A 19,666-nucleotide genomic window follows, 5' to 3' on the forward strand; every position below is an offset into this window, starting at 1 on the left:
GTAACATTGGTGACTTTGGCCCCCTACCACCATTTGCTATTCATTAGGCAAATAAACATTTTAAATTATCATTGGTCACTATGACAAGGTGACTCTGAGTTCCAGCTTTGTCCTTTATAAACTGAATGTTCCGACCAGGTCTTTAACCTCCCAGACCTGCTGTAATTAGAATCACAAGTAGATAATATAAGTGAAAGTTCTTTGCAAATGGTGGGTACTGTACATATTATGGTTTTTCACTTTTATTATTACCACTGTTTTTGTTGTTTCTGGCCATGTGGCATTTAAAGATTGCCATTTGTTTAATGAATGCAGTTTTATGATTATAGATGTCTTTATTAAAAGCTCCCAATCATTCATTTTCATCCTTAGGGTAATTCAAAACACCTACAACTTCTGCTTCCCTGGTTATTACTTTCTTTCACAAGCTGAACTGCATGAGAGATTTATCCAGTGCTTAACCCTTCTTGAGTTTTATACTTGCTCATAATCTCATTGTGCAATTTTTGTGAAATGTAGCAGCGAACTTTTTCGTAAGCTAGAATACATTTGCAGGGTACTAATAAAATATATTTTTATTCCTTTCTTTTAGTCACTCTTTTAAAGGATAGTTTTAAATTTTAGCTCCCTTTTCAAAAATGTTTTCTGTTAACTTCTCAATAGTCTTATAAGGCTCCATCCTTGGTGATTTTCTTTGGGATGTAGTGAGGTTTTAATCTAAACCATGAATCTACTCTTTTCAGAAGCTGTTTAACTCACTGGTTCATCTTCTCCTACACCCCCAATTTGTAGTCAGATACAGTATGTACACGGGGTCATTTTTACATATTCTTTTACTTTTTTTTTTTTTTTTGAAGCAAGGGGAGTAAATCAGAAACGTAATTTTTGTTTTGTATATGCCAAGTATTTTGGCTCCTTTATTTTATTGCATCTTTATGTAATTACTGTACTGTAGTTGTTAAACAAGTACTACATTTTTTTTAGAGAAGAGTCTCTTATATTTATTATTAGATTGTTTTATATTTATTTGTCTCCTTGTCTAAGGCTGTTATTCTAGGTCAAATGCTTAAATTTGACCTTTAGGTCAAACCCTTTTGTTACTTGGGCCTTTGTTACAGCTTCCTCCACTGATCTCTCCACTTTGACTACCTACTTTTTAATATTTAGGTATATTTTCTGTCTTTCAGGTTACCACAGATAAAAGTTTTGCAAGTTGTTTCCCTACCTTATAACACCATATGTTTTTGCTCAATCCCCCAATAACAGTTTCCTCACTGCCTTTCCAGATTCTACTAAAACTTTGCCATTTCTTCAGCCTTTACCTCTAGCCCCAAACATTCAGACTGAAAGCCATTGACACATATTTTAGGCTTTTTTTGCAACAGCACCCACTCCTAGATATACCAGTTTCTGTATCAGATAGCTATTGCTTCATAGCAAACTATCCTAAGATTTAGTGACTTGAAACAGCCATTTTATTTCTTACATTCTGGGGTCACTCGTGTGACTGCACTGGACAAGCCTTAATGCATAAACACTTAGAAGGCTTTACTTATGTCACGTGTGCTAATGTCTTTTTGGCCAAAGTAAGTCACATGGTGAAGCCCAAAGTTAGGGTGGAGGGGACTACACAGGAGCGTGGAAACGAAGTGGCATGATTCACATGGGGCCATTTGTAACAAATTTCAATGGATTTCTAGCTCTGTATTACTGTGTGCCTTTGGGCAAGTCATTAAACTGTGTACATCAATTTTCTCACCTATAAAAAGAGGTTAGTAATACCTATCATAGGGTGGTTATGAGGTTTAAATTTTATAGTAATTGTTAATTTTTTATGATTATAAAAGTAATACTTTTGTTATAGAAAAGGTACAAACTATAGAAAAGTATAAAAAAGAAAACAAACATCTCTTGAAATCCTGTCTGATACAGCACTATACTATAAGCTCCTCAAGGGCCTTCTCTATTTTAATTACTGCTGTAGATATATATCTTGGTTCTTGTTCTGAAAGATAAGGTCCTTGAAGGAAGAGACCACATTCTATTCATGTCTGTAAATCCCACAGCTTTGCATTTAGGATTAAAAGTAATAATGCATAAAAGTGCTTAACCTAATGTCTGGCACAAGTTATATTCCCACTCAAATTGGAGTTTTATTAGATACCAGTAAGAATTCTCGTAAATCTTAAAGTTATACTGAGGACAAAGTATCTAAGTGGAACTGTAGAGGGTGGCCCTTACTGGTCAGCTTCTCTCTGGGGAATCCTGGTGACTCGTGGGATAGAGAATGGGGAATGGTAGAGAGAAGAAAGGTGTCAGGATCTGCTTATGGATCACAAACTACTTGGTGGAAAGGCCTCTAATAAAAACTTCATTCAAGTGTCTTTGCGAGGGTGCTTGATATGAAGTTACACCAAACCCTCAGCTGCATTTGCCACAGTTTCTGTCTTCAGCTTCATGATGTTTCCCTGAGTTTGAAGCATTCAGCTAACAATGGCAAGGCAGAGACACCAGAAACGTACACCTGATTTCCATGACAAACTGGTAATACTAGTGGGGCCACTTTGTGTTGCTATATGGGTATATGCAGCAACACAAATTGGAATACTGTGGAACCTGTCCCCTGCTAGCAGAGTCACCCCAAAGAATGGAGAGATCAGTGATCATCAGTCATCCAGCTGGTATAATACTGAATTGCTTCAAAACCAACTCATAATTGATGCCAAGTAAAAGTACCATGTACCCATTAAAATATGGCATGATTGAAAAAAAGTGCATTTGAAACCTTCAAAAAGAAACCCCACGAAGCTTGAAAATGCTAAGTGAAATAAGTCAGAGAAAGACAAATACTGTATGGTTTCACTTATATGTGGGATATAAAAAAAACAAAACAAAACCAAAAACAACTCATAGATACAGAGAACAGATTGGTGGCTGTCAGAGGTTGGGGTCGGGGGGCGGGTGGAGGGTAGGAAGGGAGACAAAATGGGTGAAGGTGGTCAAAAGGCACGAACTTCTAGTTATTTTAAAAAGAAAAGCCATGAAGATATAATGTACTGGGGATATAATGCATAAATGGTGACTGTGGTTAATAATACTGTATTGTGTATTTGTAAGTTGCTAAGACAGTAGATCTTCTCATAACAAGAAAAAAAAATTTGTGACTATATGTGGTGACAGATGTTAACTAGGCTTACGGTGGTGTTCATTTTGCAATACAGCCCTCCCTTGATATCCACGGGGGATTGGTTCCAGGACCCACTTCAGATACCAAAATCCACGGATGCTCAAGGCCCATAGCCGGTCCTCCATATCTGTGGTTCCACATCTGCAAATTCAACCAACCTCAGATTGTATAATACCTAAGTATTTATTGAAAATATCCTCATGTAAATGGACTCACACAGTTCAATTCCGTGTTGTTCAAAGGTCAACTGTATGTACAAATACCAAATCATTATGTTGTACACCTGAAACTAATGTAATGTTATATGTCAATTATATCTCAATAGAAAAAAACTTCATGAAAAAGGAATAATCTAAAAAAAGAGACACTAATCTATAAAATATTTTGTTGTTGAAAACTGAAGTCTGACATTAGTGATAAGTTGGTATTCTTTATACTCAGACAAGTCTTACCTTTATGTTTTAGTCAAAGAAGTTTGGCAGAGATCACAGAACTTATCCATACTGCTCTCCTTGTACATCGTGGGATAGTAAATTTAGATGAATTGCAATCTTCTGATGGGCCACTGAAAGACATGCAGTTTGGAAATAAAATAGCTATCCTGAGTGGAGACTTTCTTCTAGCAAATGCCTGCAATGGACTAGCTCTTCTTCAGAACACCAAGGTAAAACTGGGCAGGGTTTGCTTGTATCTGGATGGCCTTTGGTTGACTGCAGGAGCCACAGAGGTCTGGACACCCTGCTGCCTCAGCTCCCCACACATAGATGCTCAGTAAAATTGTGATGATGATAATGACGATGATGGCAGTGTCAACACTAGTTAAAACTGGTAAATGCTAGGAAAGAGTTTTGAAATTAATTTCTATTTTTTTCTGATTACAGATGGAATTATTTGTTAATTATAGGGTAGTGTTAAATATTCAATATAAAGATATAAATAAATATTACCTATCATCTCACTATCCAGAAATAATCACTGTTGGTTAATATTTTCATGTATTTCCTTTCAGTCTTTTTTTGTTTGTTTATTCATACATTTATATATGTGGATTTGGGGGTAACATAAGTGAGAACTTACATGTGCAAGATTTTTTTTAATCCTGCCTGTTTTCTCTCATGGCATATATGATGTGGGCATTTTCCCATGTCATTAACTTTTTTCATAAACTTTCTAATGGTTGCACAATATTCAATTATTTAGATGCAATATTGTTTATTTAAGAAGTTCCTTGGGCTTCCCTGGTGGCGCAGTGGTTGAGAGTCTACCTGCCGATGCAGGGGACACGGGTTTGTGCCCCGGTCCGGGAAGATCCCACATGCCGTGGAGCGGCTGGGCCCGTGAGCCATGGCTGCTGAGCCTGCACGTCTGGAGCCTGTGCTCCGCAACGGGAGAGACCACAACAGTGAGAGGCCCACGTACCACAAAAAAAAAAAAAAAGTTGAATATGAGGGACTTCCCTGGTGGTCCAGTGGTTAAGACTTCGCCTTCCAGTGAAGGGGGTGTGGGTTCAATCCCTGGTCAGGGAGCTAAGATGTCACATGCCTCACGGCCAAAAAACCAAAACGTAAAACAGAAGCAATATTGTAATAAATTCAATAAAGACTTTAAAAAAAAAGTTGAACATGAAAGATAAAATTGTTAGTTTACAATATTAATACAAGTACAAATTTAGGTGAAACACATACAGTGTTGTGATAAAAATGACCGTCTTACTATCTTGAGAAATCTATGGAGGACTTGGAACTGGTTGAGGCACACCCATAATTCATAATTGCATCGAAACAAACATCAACATTCTACTAATTGAAATAGAAGCTATTGTTACAAAAATTTACAAATATCTTTATAGTCAGACTCTCTGGACTACAAGATTTGGGGGATATAGCTGATATTGAGTATAAAACTATATAGTTCAGCACCACAATATGTGCCTTCTCTCTTTGTTGCCTGTCATCAATCAGATTTTAGAAATCTTTATACCCAACAATGGTATTGAACTTTGTTATAAATGGCTCATCAAAGTTTTGGTGACATTTTGTTCAAAATCAAGTGGAAATCTGAAATCAAGTGTTCAACAACTGAAACACCCAACGAAGCTTTTATAGAACTGCAATTAATGAAAACAAAATTTCCATTGGAATTTTTCCCTACAGAAGGGAAGAAGGAATTGAACAACATAAATGGTAAGAACTCAAATGCTCTACAAGATTAAAATTTGCAATTCTGTACTTCTGATTGGGAATATTTCATCTTGCAGGAAGAATCTTTTGGTGGTGCTCCTATTTTTAATAAATTATACACATACATGAATGAAATGAAATTGAGAAGGCCTAGACTTTGCAGCATCTAATTTTGGCAAAACATTCAAAAGAATCATAGAGTCAATTTATTTGACAAGTTTTACCTTTTAAAAATATTTGTCAAAGGAAAGTACTCTGAAGGAAGCAAGAAGACAGTACCTTGAAAATATTTGGGGTGGAATAGTTACACTTTTCAATGTGAAAAAAAAAATTAGAACTGAGTGTCTCTTCCATTTAGAAAATTTGCTCTGAGCTTACCAAGTAACTCAGAACCTGTGGAAAGAGCATCTTTCTCAATTAAAAATATTATGGTCTACCAATAAGAATCAATTAAAATATCAGTAATTTCAAATTAATTAATTATAAAATGCAACTGTGAAGAATATTGCTAGCAGTTTTATTTTTAAATGCCATATTTTTACAGACACATCCTTCAGAAAAATGCCAGTGACACAATATTAGAGACAGATATTGCTAAGAAACAAAGTATGTGAATATGTACAAAGAATAATTATTCTACTGACTATTTTTTAATATTCAGATTATCAATATAAAGAAGTTCTTTTTTATTTTATTTTAATGTACATGGATATATGTTATTTTTATTTCTTTTGAAATTTTATTTTTGAAAATGGTTTTTGAATAGAACTAGTTAACAAGTCCCCCAGTATAATCAAATCAATTGTTAGTTAATAAATACCAGTTTCAAAAAGTACAAAATTTTAATTATTTTAGCACTCCCTTTTACTCTCACATGGCCCAGTTCAGATGATAAATTGTATAGTGTCACCACTTTAAAGACGTTTCTCAGAAGTTATTTGAAATCCTTCTGCTTACATCCTATTGGCTAGAATTTAATGATATGGTCACACCTAACTGTCAGGGAGACTAAGAAATGTAAACGATTGTGAGGTTGCCATGTGCCCAACCAAAAATCCGCAAGATGCAGAGAATAGATACTGGGAGACAAGTAGCATTCTGCCCTACCTTCCCATCCCACTTTTGGCTAGCACATATTTTCATAAGACAGACCTGCTGGTTTTAGGGAGAAAATAGTATGGTACCTTTAATATATAGTTTATATTCATCTGAAAAGGAAGCTAAAGAAAGAAATGAATTGGCCGTATAAAATGGAATAATAGGGGCTTCCCTGGTGGCACAGTGGTTGAGAGTCTGCCTGCCGATGCAGGGGACACGGGTTCGTGCCCCGGTCCGGGAAGATACCACATGCCGCAGAATGGCTGGGCCCGTGAGCCATGGCCGCTGAGCCTGCGCATCTGGAGCCTGTGCTCCGCAACGGGAGAGGCCACAACAGTGAGAGGCCCACGTACCGCAAAAAAAAATTAAAAATAAAATGGAATAATAAATAATCTCAGTTGACTTGGGAGCCACTCTCTGACTGCATTGTCCAACTTCCCTCTTCACCATACCTGCTATGGTCTGTGTTGAACTTTGGGTCTTGGAGAAGGAGGAAGCCTCAGAAAGTACAGGTCTGGTATGCAGATGATTAGCCACACACACTGGCCACTCATGGTTTAGACTCACATACCTGAGAGGAAGAGATGTTACGGACATACTAACTAGGTCCACATTTCAGTAATTAGCCCTCAGCCTGGCCCCTACCATTAAAAAAGAAAAAAAAAAAAAGCTTATTGCCTTCAGACAAATTTATATCTGTTTGCTCTGATCATCAGATCTAACTCACTTAAGCTATTCTGATGAAATGTTATATAAGGTTAAGATGATGGTACAAATATTAAGTACAAATATTATTAACATGCTATAATGACACAAACAAGTATTCACTTGTGTTAACCACTTTATGGGAATAATATTTAATATGTTCCTTTTTCTTAGCTAGCTTGTATCATTCACACATTCTTTCTTTCAGTGTGGTTCAAGTTCAGAGAAAATGGAGGCTTTGTTCCCATCAAAATCAAATCAGATTCACAGCCGGTGAAATCCACTCCTGGTGTTTTGCATTCAGAAGCATCACTATAAATGTTCCAGAGTCTAAGACCTCCACCATCTGCTCCATTAGGCACTGGATTTCAGTAGCACTACTTGATTTACTCCCCCCACCCCCCAAAAAAAGCTTAGAATATCCAAGCAACGGTTCAGCCTGAAGCTTCTCCTTGGAATAAGAATGATCAGGCATTCCCTTCCCCTCCAGTGAGCCCTGTACCTTCACGGTCTGTGCACAGGTTTGCACCTTTAGATTTGCATTTTATCAACCTTTGTCTGGTGAGGAATTTTTTTCCTTTTTAAACCATGGTATGTTTTTTTCTGACTTTGATAGTTGTGTGTTAAATTGAAGCCTTTATTCTACACAACCCCGTTCATCCAAAACATGGATCTTTTGCACATTGTTCTTCAAAGGGTCATTGAAGGCTCTACAAGGTCAATTTCAAAAGATGCTTCACTGGCTCACTTTTTGTGAAAGACCTTGACTACCATGTCCAGGGGTCCATAATTGATCTTCTACAAATCTAGGCTTTTTGTAGCCCTCTTTTAATCATAATAGATGATTTCCAAATCATGTGAACAGTATTTTAAACTGAGTAGATTGTAAGGGGTAACTAAAATGCTTTATCAAAGAATTTTCTTTGATAAAGCAAATCTCCCATATTCAGAGCCAGTTCCTTTCATTTAAATACATGGCAATATTCCCCTTAGAATATTTTTTTTAAGGAAAGTAAAGTTTTATCTCAGAAGAGGAATAATTTTATTAAATGAGTTCCCAGAAGCTTAAGTATAATTACTAACTACTAAAAGGGGGATTTTGAAGGGGAAGAAGAGGTGGCGATAAATAAGCTCTCTACATATGGTTAATATCTTGGTAAAGTTAGATTCTATTTAATGATGTTTTAATTTTCTTTTATAAGAAAGAAAAATTGTCGGCAATAGCAACATAAATAGAGGCCACAGAAATAAGGGAGCAGGTAGAACATAACACAGAATTGTTGTGTATAGTTTTCTGTTTCTCCACAGTAACTGTCTGCTTTTTCTTTGAGGGTGTATATTTAACTTTGTAATTAAAATTAGCATATTTGTAGTAACTTTAATTTTTTATGACTTACTCATTCTACCAATTTCCCATTTTCTTTTGCTACTGAATTCTTGTCTGAATTTCTATATTATGTGTTTATCACTGTACTTCTGCAGGGACAGGCCATTAGATGAAGTATTCTGCAGTCATATGAAATTCAGAGCTGTTTTATAATTGCCAAGGGTAAAATTAGCAAAGTCAATTATTCTCCCTTTGGCTTTTCCCTGAAGATATTAGGGGTCTTCAAGGTAATTGCCTTAGGTAACACTTAGATTTTTAAATATCTCTAAGTATAGAAATTGGTATATTAATCCTCTGATAATTGTCTTCTTACTGTTATAGCTGTAGTCACGTACGTGTGAATTAACAAGATTTTGAATTCAGTAGTGAGTTTAAAAATTAATGCTTGAGTTATCATTCATTTTCAATTTTCGGACCTAAGGGCAACTTTTTTTTTAGTACTTCACTACATAAAGACCCTGAACTAAGAGACCTCAGATGCCTCTTTTTAAGCTGTAAATTCCCTGACTCCATTGAAATAAATTGCTCTATGTTGTGTTCATGCAGAACATCACTGAATGCTGAAATGATGGGGTCATGCCAGAATCTAAAATTTTAGTGTTTGAGCATCAAGCTATCAATGAGACACACTGAATAACTGGGGGAAAATCATAACATGGAAAAGCACTATAATTTAGAAATCTGGCTGACCATTAGAGCTTTTCCCTCGTCTCTGTGTTTACTTGTAGACTGGATTTGTATTTTAAGATTAAGCCACAGTGTAAATAAGACTGTGCATATTATTATTTGTCATCTATTTTTTAAAAAAACATAGTGTTTTATATGTACAGTGATGACCCTAGTATCTAAAGAATTTAATTCGCCATGTTATTTTTTTAATCTTTGTAGTGATTTTCATTTAATGGACCTATGATTATACATCTGTGAGTTAGTTAGTTCTGGGGTCTTGTCTAAACATCCCAGAACATTGTCATGATGTCACTCCTGGGAGCCATTCTATTAAGCATTAGTGATTTATATTTCTAAATAACCAGTGGCACAGATGTAGTCCTTGCATAACTGATGTATTCTCTTATGTTAACTTTGTTTTCCAAAAGGCATAAATATGTTGTTTACAAGGAATAATTTTGTTTGTATAAATATGCTCAATTTATGCATATAAATCTCCTTTTATACCATCTATATATTTTAATAAAGCAGCTGCTATTGGTTATTTGATGTTTTTCTTATCTGTTATATTGTTTACTTTCAAGTTCATGTTGAAAAGTGAAACCTAAAAACATACTATGTCATATGAAATTTAAGTTTTTCTCTGTCATATTCATTTAAAATAGACATTATTGTGACCTTGTGTGTTTACAGTCTTGTCATAAGTATTTTACCTGTGGAAATTATTGAATTAATTGCTTTCATCCTCTTTAGTTTGACACCCATGATTAATGTTCTTTTCTTCATATGACCCAGTCGAGGGTAGATTTTCATGACTAGAGTAAATATGTGCAGAACGTAAGTGGGGTGTCATATGTTGTAACGATAAAGGAAACTATCTCCATATCAGAGAAGTCAAAATACTATTATAAAATTACAATTTCAAAATCCCCAAAATAATTTTTCCAGCTTTTTTCTTATCACATACATAGCCACATATTAAACAGACACTGTATTTATATTCTGAGTCTGCTTCCTTGTATTTAAAGTGAAAGTGATAAATGTTTGAGATGTGTGCTAGAAATAAGAAGACAGGGACTTCCCTGGTGGTGCAGTGGTTAAGAGTATGCCTGCCAGTGCAGGGGACTTGGATTCAAGCCCTGGTCTGGGAAGATCCCACATGCCGTAGAGCAACTAAGCCTGTGTGCCACAACTACTGAGCCTGCACTCTAGAGCCCGCGAGCCACAACTACTGAGCCTGCGTGCCGCCAACTATTGAAGCCCATGCGCCTAGAGCCCATGCCCTGCAACAAGGGAAGCCACTGCAATGAGAAGCCCGCACACCGCAATGAAGAGCAGCCCCCGCTCTCCGCAGCTAGAGAAAGCCCACACGCAGCAACGGAGACCCAACACAGCCTTAAATCAATAAATCAATCAATTTTTTAAAAAGGCAAAATATTATGTTCTTTTAAAATGTATTATCTCATTAAAACCTTGAACTTTACCCTTGTGGTGCCATAAAACAATGGAATGAAGTATCTTTTTGTCATAGGAAGGTCAAATGCCATCATGCAAAATGGACACTTCTCTGAGTGTCTGTGTCAAACCAGAAACCTGAAGACGAAAAAAAGAGCAAGAGAAGCATTTCTTCCATATGCCTGGCATTTAAAGAAACCCATTTTTTAAAAAGTCTGTGTACTGGGCTTCCCTGGTGGCGCAGTGGTTGAGAGTCCGCCTGCCGATGCGGGGGACACGGGTTCGTGCCCCCGTCTGGGAAGATCCCACTGCCGTGGAGCGGCTGGGCCCGTGAGCCATGGCCGCTGAGCCTGCGCGTCCGGAGCCTGTGCTCTGCAACGGGAGAGACCACAACAGTGAGAGGCCCGCGTACCGCAAAAAAAAAAAAAAAAAAGTCTGTGTTCTACAAAAATACACCCTCTGACATGGGTACAGTTGAACCACACCCCGTGGTTGGCCATGAGAGGTAGAAACATACTGATTATGGCAATCTCATTGTATACTTCGGCAACCTCAATTTTTGTAAATCCCTTTTCCCACTTTCTAGAAGTAAAATTAATTAAACCAGCTTTTTTTTCCCCTCCAATTTCACTGACATAAATTGCTATTTCTCCAAAGCCAGAGAGAGAAAAAATGTATTTTCCAGCTTGAGTTATTCAGTACTCTTCTTTTGCCTTTCTAATGATTTTACTCAAGGAATTTCCTGAGTTCAGAGTTTACAAAGTACTAGGCAGATGAACAGCTGATTACTTCCTCTTCATCCTCAGCCACCTGACCCCAGTCTCTTCTCCAACCATCATTTCTTCACCCAGTAGACTGGTACACAGTGCCCCTTTCTTTGTCTCTTACTGTTCACAACTCAGTTCATTTCACCTTAGACAGTCTCCAAAATGTATACACATCCTCTTCAGCTGTTTTCCTCCAGATTTTCATTCTTCTTTTACCTGTTGTTTCAGAAAAATTGCCAAAAAAAAAAAATTTTTTTTTAAAGAAAAAAGAAAAATTGCCATCCACCATTTTGCCTTCTCTCTGCTTTTTTCAAGAGGAAAAATAAACCAAGAAACTTGGAGTTGAAGAACACAGAGTAAAGCTTGGTATACTCTTGTGTTAAGAAAAAGGAAAATTATAATTAGAAATGAGATAGGCATAGGAAAGAACCAGTGTCTCTACCCTTATTCTCTTATTAAACCAAATTTCCCTGCAACCATCAACATTTAAAGATCATTTTAAAAATGTTTCCTATTTAGTTTTGTTTTCCAATTTTGTTTAGTTGCAAGTATTATAAGATTGTGGTTTTCAATCTTATTTTTAATTACAAGTATATGGTATTTCTAATATTATGGGCTAACTAAGCTTTTGTGGGCTTCCCTGGGAACCTAGCCATCGTTTATAGCCTTTTATTTTAGGAAAATGTAGTATAAGCTCCAAAAAAATTTACTTATAGATGAAATTCCAAATGCAGTGCATTTGTAATCTGGTGCCTGCTATATTAAATTAAGACTGAATTTGAACACCATAAGCAAAAGAAAATTTAAGAGCGTCCAAAAGGATCCACGTGACTGCTTTTCATTACTTTTATTGATATAGCTTTGGTTTTAGCATTTCCATCATTTTCCTCTGAGTTGTAAATACTCAACGAAAAAATTCACTCTAAGCCAAAGTTGGCTTACAGGGCCTTAACCCAGGAGCAAATTTTATTTATTTAGCAATAGTGATTGGGGAAGAGCCCTTTTCTGGCAGCTAATGACCTACTGGAGGACTTGTGTGCCCAAGGCAAAGCTGAAGGCCATTAGCCCAGCAGGTCATTAACTGACAAATGCCTGACCCTGAGGTCATTTCTGATATTGTAAACTGTGAAAACATTAAAGTGGGTTTGTTAGAAAGTATGGCTATGCCAAGGAACTTTGTTTTTAAGAATTTTGGAAAATGCATTAAGTTGTTTGTTATTCATGTGGCTTAATCGTCTTTGTTCTTTGTTCAGGTCAGTCAGATATCAGTAAACATCAAAACTATACTGTGTCTGTGTTCAATCTTTAGTTTTTAAAGGACAGTTTCTCTGTTTAGAATATCAGATTAACTACTTCATTACTAAGCAGCTACACTCTTGTGGATCACTTATGTTTTCATCATATGTTGAGCTTTATAGCACTTACCTATTTTATATTCCTCAGTGATGACATATAAAGCTACAAAGAGTCATGGAAATAGACCTGAAGTAGAAGTCTGTAGACCTAGTTCCTATCCCTACCTTTTTTTTTTTTAATTCGCCATTTAACATTGGACAGCTCATTTAATCTCTTAGAATTCCAGTTGAGATCTTTTCCTCCATATTGTTTATCTAATGTGTTAATATTCCATTTTTGAAATGAAATTAGAAACTTCATAATGTAGAATATTTAATAGTTATTAAAATTACTACGAAACATTAAAAAAAAACACCTTATATTTTTGAGTATTTACTATGTAGCAGGCACTGTTGTGTTTTTTGCGTATTAACCCATTTAATCTCTCCTGAGACAGAGGAAAGGGTTAAATAATTTCCTCGTGGTAATAAATGGTAGAGCTGCTGCCTGAATCCAGGCAGTCCGGCTCTGAAATCCTCGTGCTTAACTAAAGTAGAAGACAAACCAACAAAGAACCATGATGCCTTTTTTGCCAGCAGTTTTGCAGTTACAGATACAGGAATTTATAATATCTTAAACAACTAGTGGTTTTTAAATATTGGAATAAACAATACAAACATCAATAGGGCTTTATAAAACATTTTAGAGAAATAACTACTAAGCAAAGGCAACTTGTTTTCTTAGTTTCCTCATCTATAAAATAAAGGCAGCATTATTTCCATCCCCTACCTCCTTGCCAGTGCCAATAGTCTACAGTTCTGAGTGTTGTAAGAAAGACTGTAAAGGTACAATATATAACCAGATTCGGACAAGGGCATTAAATATGAAGAGAAACAAAGAAATCAAGAAAAATTGTTAATAAAAATCAAAGATGAGGGCTTCCCTTGGGGGGAATTGGTTGAGAGTCCGCCTGCCGATGCAGGGGACACGGGTTCGTGCCCCAGTCCGGGAGGATCCCACATGCTGCGGAGCGGCTGGGTCCGTGAGCCATGGCCTCTGAGCCTGCGTGTCCGGAGGCTGTGCTCCGCAGCGGGAGAGGCCACAGCAGTGAGAGGCCCGCGTATCGCAAAAAAAAAAAAAAAAAAAAAAATCAAAGGTGTAATAGAGAAGCCAAAATATTTTATAAATGTCAGAGATCTTAAGATTGACATGCATATTTCAGCAATCTAAAGTAATATCAGCCCCATAGCTGATTCACTTTGTTATAAAGCAGAAACTAACACACCATTGTAAAGCAATTACACTCCAGTAAAGATGTTTAAAAATAAATAAATAAAGTAATACCCCAAATTAGTGAACTCATCTTTATGGCAGATTTGTGATGAGAAACTTAGGCTTTATTTTATCAGTACTTTAAGCCATAAGGTGATATGCAGATGTAAATTTCTGAAAATAGTGTTTGGACAAAGTGGTAACTGTGCAAATTTATTTTTAAATAGTTAAGATTTATACAATGAATTCAAATATTAGAGGAGTACTGGTAATTCAACAAAAATTTTTGTGTGCATGTGCTAAGCATTAGAGATAACAGTTTGAAAGTCAATTGTATATCTTTATAGATTTGAGAATTTCAAACCCAAGTGTATCCATTATTTGATTCAAGGGACAATGCAGCTAGTGTCAAGTTTCTACTACCTAATTTTTTTAAAGGAGGGGAAAATGGATTATCTAATTTTCTAGAATGCAGTATTAGTAGGGCCAGTTATTTTTAGAATTTCATTGAATCACAGATTTTGAAGAGCTGCGAGGGTATTTGGAAGAAATACAATTTAGACAAGATGCATGGATTTTAATGCATATGAGTCATGCTTTTATTTCTGTGACTGCCTTTGAAGTGCCGACCTTGGGATGTCTGTAAATTACAAACATCTGCTTTTCAGTGTGGCAATTTGAAGAGGAACTGATTGTGCTGAAAGGTGAACTGTGTTACCCAAAGGACATGGTATCCCTGGAATTTGCAAGATGTATGTGTGAATTCCAGAAAAATCCTGAAATATTTAACTCTTCGGCCAATGTGGTCTAAACCAATTTGTTTTCATGAATCTAATAAGTTTGAAGCTAATAGTCAACATCAGTTACTGTAAACCAACAAGACTGATATGCACTCTAACAGCATATATCCCATAGTACCCAAGAATGATTCTGTTTTATCCTGCCTGTTTACACTCAGTTAATTTACATGTTTTTGTTATAAAGTGATAAAGAAGTTAACACCTTTACAAATATATTTCAGAATAACAGTGTTTAAACTGCATGGCGAAAATTTGAGGCCTTTGTTTGCAATTCAGATGGCTGACCAAAGTATGAGCTATACGTGACGTATATCAGCATGATGTAAGATAATGGTTCAAACCACAGATCACATCCTATTTATTGGTGGGTGGTGAAATCGTTTTAGTAAATCACTGTCAACACTTTTTTTTTTAATGAAATGCAAAAGAAAATAAGAATAATGAAACTTTTGTTTTATAGAACTTTTCACTCATTTTTGTGCATATGCATGTATGCATATACTGTGTCATGATGTAAAATATAGTTCTTACTCTGGGTTACAATTTAAAAATTTTGAAAGCTGGTACTACTAAGCAGTGTTCTAGCCAGCAGCATCCTTTCAGTTGCATGAAATACTGTACTATGATGCTGGTGTTCTGAAGATTCACATTGTAAACGTCTCAAAAGTGGGATTAACTTTTCAGTAAAATCATACTTGGAAAGCCTTAGTTAACATCACTGAGAGGACCTCAAATGAAGAAGCAGAGAAAGCAAAATGTAGGTTATCGGCTACATGGGGAAAAGTGTACAGATCATTGAAATGGCAGACATGATTCTCTTCAGAGAAAGTCCAGTCAAAACATGGTGTAACAGTACCCTTAAGTAAAGAGCATATTAACGTGGACCATCCTGAGTCCAACAGACTTCATGTGCAGGAATTCTCATGTTGGAGAAGGTGGAAAATAAAGCAGCTGACTGCTGTATGATAATGACAGGCAGAATTGCTTTGTTTCATGACTAAGCATGCAATCCTCAGCAACTATTTACAGTTTTTGTAGCAATGCAAGGTACTTGGCAGAACCATTTTTTAACCACTGGAAAGCATCTCCTTTTTCTTTATTTCTTCTGAAAAGTTTCATCTTGATGTCAGCATTTTAAATTATCTGCCACTTTTCAGGAACCTAATCATTGTTTAAATAAATAAATGATATTTTTCATTGTTAAGTGACAAGGCCAAGAATCATGCACCATCATTCAAAAAGTGAACAACTTTTTGGATTACTTTTGTATTGCTAGTAAAAGGAATCCACATTTTTGGCAAATTGACCATTCCTTACAATTGTTATGAATAAAAAATGTGTGCAGCTGCACATTTAGGTGTTTCTGATCATGGGGCTTACTGTTGATAAAGCACAGATGCCTCTTACCTAGATATGCAAACTGAGGCCCAAAGAAGTGATGTGCTGGCCCAAGGTCATGCAGCTCATCTGTGTATTAATCCTCTAGGTGATCAAAGACAAATACATGGCCTTTATATGGCCATCACTAGTCTCATTAATACAGTGCCAGGTACATAGTAGGCTATCAGCAAATGTTTCTGAAATGAGTGCACCAGCCAATATAATGTTAAATTTCAACACTTCATACTCAAGCCATTTTCCTGAACTTGTGGACTATTTAAGTTTTATCAGCTGTGATTTTACTTTTCTGGAGTTCACTGAGTTTTCGTGAACCATTTTGACAAATGTTACCAGTAGTTAGTTTATAAACCAATGTATCAGCTGTTCTAAATTAAAAATTAAGATTACCAATTTGCTTAGTTTTTGCTGCACCTGTCCTACTGGTAGTGCCATTTCTCTCTCTGCTCTTCGCCCTTAGCCAGAAAGAAGTTCCCAGCTCACTAGAACAGATTGCCATCCCTCCCACAATAAGCACGGCCTTACATATTTGGCAGCATTGAAGAGGCTCCCTTCAAAAAGCTGAGTTAGAAGCTTCTTCCAGAACTCCTGTGAGTTAGTGGTATGTTTACTGCAACAGACCTTTCATCATTGTCTTCATTAAACCTGGTCCTTGTCTGGTAGGAAGGAGTGGAGAGAACCATTCTTTCACCGACTTCATCAGTGGCTTATTAAAGCCACTCATTTATATTAATCAGCATGCAGATTAGGGCTCATCTGGGTTGTGTGTGCCCAGGTGGTGGGTGAGTAGATTCACCCCTTATTTGGCCACTGCTTCTGCTCCCCGTGTTCTTCAGAGGTTGCTTCTCCAAGGAGGCTGCCAACCTGGAAGATCTGGCTGGGTGCTGAGGACTCTACCTGGAACCAGATAGTGCTTAAACCCAGTTTGTAAATGATAAAGTGCTTTACAAATGTTAGATATTATTGGCCTCTATGGGAGAGCGCTACTCCTTTACCAGTCCTTCTCTATCTCACCTTGGTAATGTAGGTAAATCTTTCTTCTTTAAAAGCAACTCTCAAATACTTTGTGCTCCATTTGTATGAAGAGGAACGGAAGAGTGAAGCTAACCACTCTGGTTACCATTAGCAGGCTATTCAGCATCCTTTATCTATAAAAGTATTTTTCTGTAAAGTATTTTCACTGACAATATAGTTTTTGTGACTTAAAAATCTTGACAGTATCCCTTCAAATGCCAAAGCACTTTGAAAAGAACATATTTACACTAAATCTGTCTTTTGTTCCTCCCAAGATGTATATTAGAATTAATTTTCCCTCAAGGGTGTTTTACCTTTGATACTGCTTCATGCGTTGCTATTTGTTTCTGGGGATTGGGGGAGGGGTGCAATAGATTCGTGTGTAATTAATGCCATCAGAACTGCAGATGCGTGCACACACATGACTGTTTCCTTTGCTAGCAGCTGTTAAGAGTACTAAAGACTGAGGGGCTGTGGGTTCATTTGCCTCCCAAATAGAGTGATGGATCACACGTTGTCCTTTCATTCCATGCTGTAGTAAAAAATGTCATTAAAGTAACCTTCCCAGGGCAAGTTTTTGAAAGACGATTATAAATCTGTAGTAGCCTCCACAGTTTGAGTATACCAAGCAAATTAAGTACATAGCAACCTTTTAAAAGTGAATTAAAATACAACTATACTACCTTATGACATCAACTCAGCTTATGCTGACTTGAGTTTCATTTGGGCCACATTAGTTTATAATTAAAATTTTTCTAAAGATTTAGTTGCATTTTACTTTAAATTTAGTATAGGCGCTCCTTTGCTCAAACCGAAGTGGTCTGGTTTACTAGTGAAGCATGTACAACTCTGTTGAGTCTATTCCATCTGTCAAATGCTGACTGACAGTACTCCTGAATCACATTTATTGAGAAAGGCACAAGTTTTCTGCACAGTATGCTTATCACCACTTACAGATCTTATTTTTGCTAATCAAGAGACTATTGATTGCTATATTCCATAAATCAATTTGTGGGCACAGCTTAGCTTGAAGCCTTTCTGAGACTGAAACAGGGTATGCTTCTTCCCGTCCCACCCCCTAGAAGTAGGTTTATTTTATCTGATTATGAAAGCAAGCTAATAAAAGGAGAGAAAATATAGTACATTATATACTAAGCAGTTGTACATTTAAGCAATTCAGAAAAGTTGAAGAAAAAATTTTAATTAAAAACATCTAGAATCTTACCACTTACAGATTATCATTATTATCAATATTTTGCTGTTTCAGACTTTTTTCTCAGCATATATGAACACATAGATTGACCTCATTTTTGTTTTAAAAATACCTATCATGTTGTTCTGTTTTGTACCCAGCTTTTCTTTTTCGTTTCCTTAAGAATATGTTATAGACATCTTTGTATAGCAGTAAGAGAGGATGTCTTTTGGCCATTTGGTCATTACCACCTCCTACTTCTCTCAATTTCTAATTTTTAAGTTGAGAATTTTATTATAATTATAATATATAATTATATAATATAAAAATATATATTATATATTTATATATAATTAATTCTATTATGTATAATTATATTAATTTATAATTTTATTATATAATAATTACAACACCTTTTGTAAGGGTATGCATCACTTTAGTTTTTCAGTTTAAAAAAAATCACTGAATTTTAGTTACCCTTGCCAAAAGATAAAGAAGGAAGCAATTACATATTCCCTTGTAGTTGGTAAAATTTGTCCTGTAAATTAACCATTTAAGAAATTCATTCCAAAGGTCAGTTATATTGGATCTGTAATTGTGCTAAGGTTCAGACAGATCTGAATACTACCTATTCCTTATCTTTGATGAGAGGGTAGTGATTAAAATGGGAGAGGTAACAGAGGTTGTTTGCTTGAGAACAACAATTTGATGTCCACTTCCTTTCCTATGCAACCTCCTCTCTGGTAGCCAAAAACGAGGTGGCACGAGAAACCAGCTCATAACACTGACATTGTGAATGGTTACGACTTCTGGCTCACTGAAATCTAAGGTGTTACTTAAAAGATTGGGAGATAGTGTATGACATTGCTGTATCGTTAAACACGACACAAATCAAAGAAAAAAGCATATTTGCATTTGCATGTACAGTTAAGCAATTCTGCTATTCTCACAACCTCCAGAAATGCAGAAATGAAGAAACATCTCCTATTTGATTACTCTCTAGGCAGGTAAACTAAACTTTATAATAGTGTTGGTGACAGTCATATAATCTGAAATAATGTTTCAGGATGCAACAAGTCAGTGTTACAGAGACCTCTGATTTTGGTTAAAATAGTCTTTTCATGTGTTCTGTTGTTGAATTAAAACCCACTTTTTCTAGTAGAAAGTGTTTGCTTGCCCCCCTGGGCTTGGAACAGAAGTCCTTGGT

At 36.2% G+C, this 19,666-nt stretch overlaps 1 protein-coding gene across 5 annotated transcripts in view; it reads left to right on the forward strand.

The window, feature by feature from the left end:
• PDSS2 (decaprenyl diphosphate synthase subunit 2) overlaps positions 1-19,666 on the forward strand; it is a 261,892-nt gene that overhangs the window by 147,788 nt on the left and 94,438 nt on the right. For all 5 annotated transcript variants that reach the window (XM_004264759.2, XM_049695312.1, XM_033418732.2 and 2 more), the window contains one exon: positions 3,653-3,851. In XM_004264759.2, the coding sequence (XP_004264807.1) occupies positions 3,653-3,851 (199 nt within the window). The remainder of the gene's footprint in view (positions 1-3,652; positions 3,852-19,666) is intronic.

This window comes from Orcinus orca, chromosome 12 (assembly GCF_937001465.1).
Source record: "Orcinus orca chromosome 12, mOrcOrc1.1, whole genome shotgun sequence".
NCBI lineage: Eukaryota > Metazoa > Chordata > Mammalia > Artiodactyla > Delphinidae > Orcinus > Orcinus orca.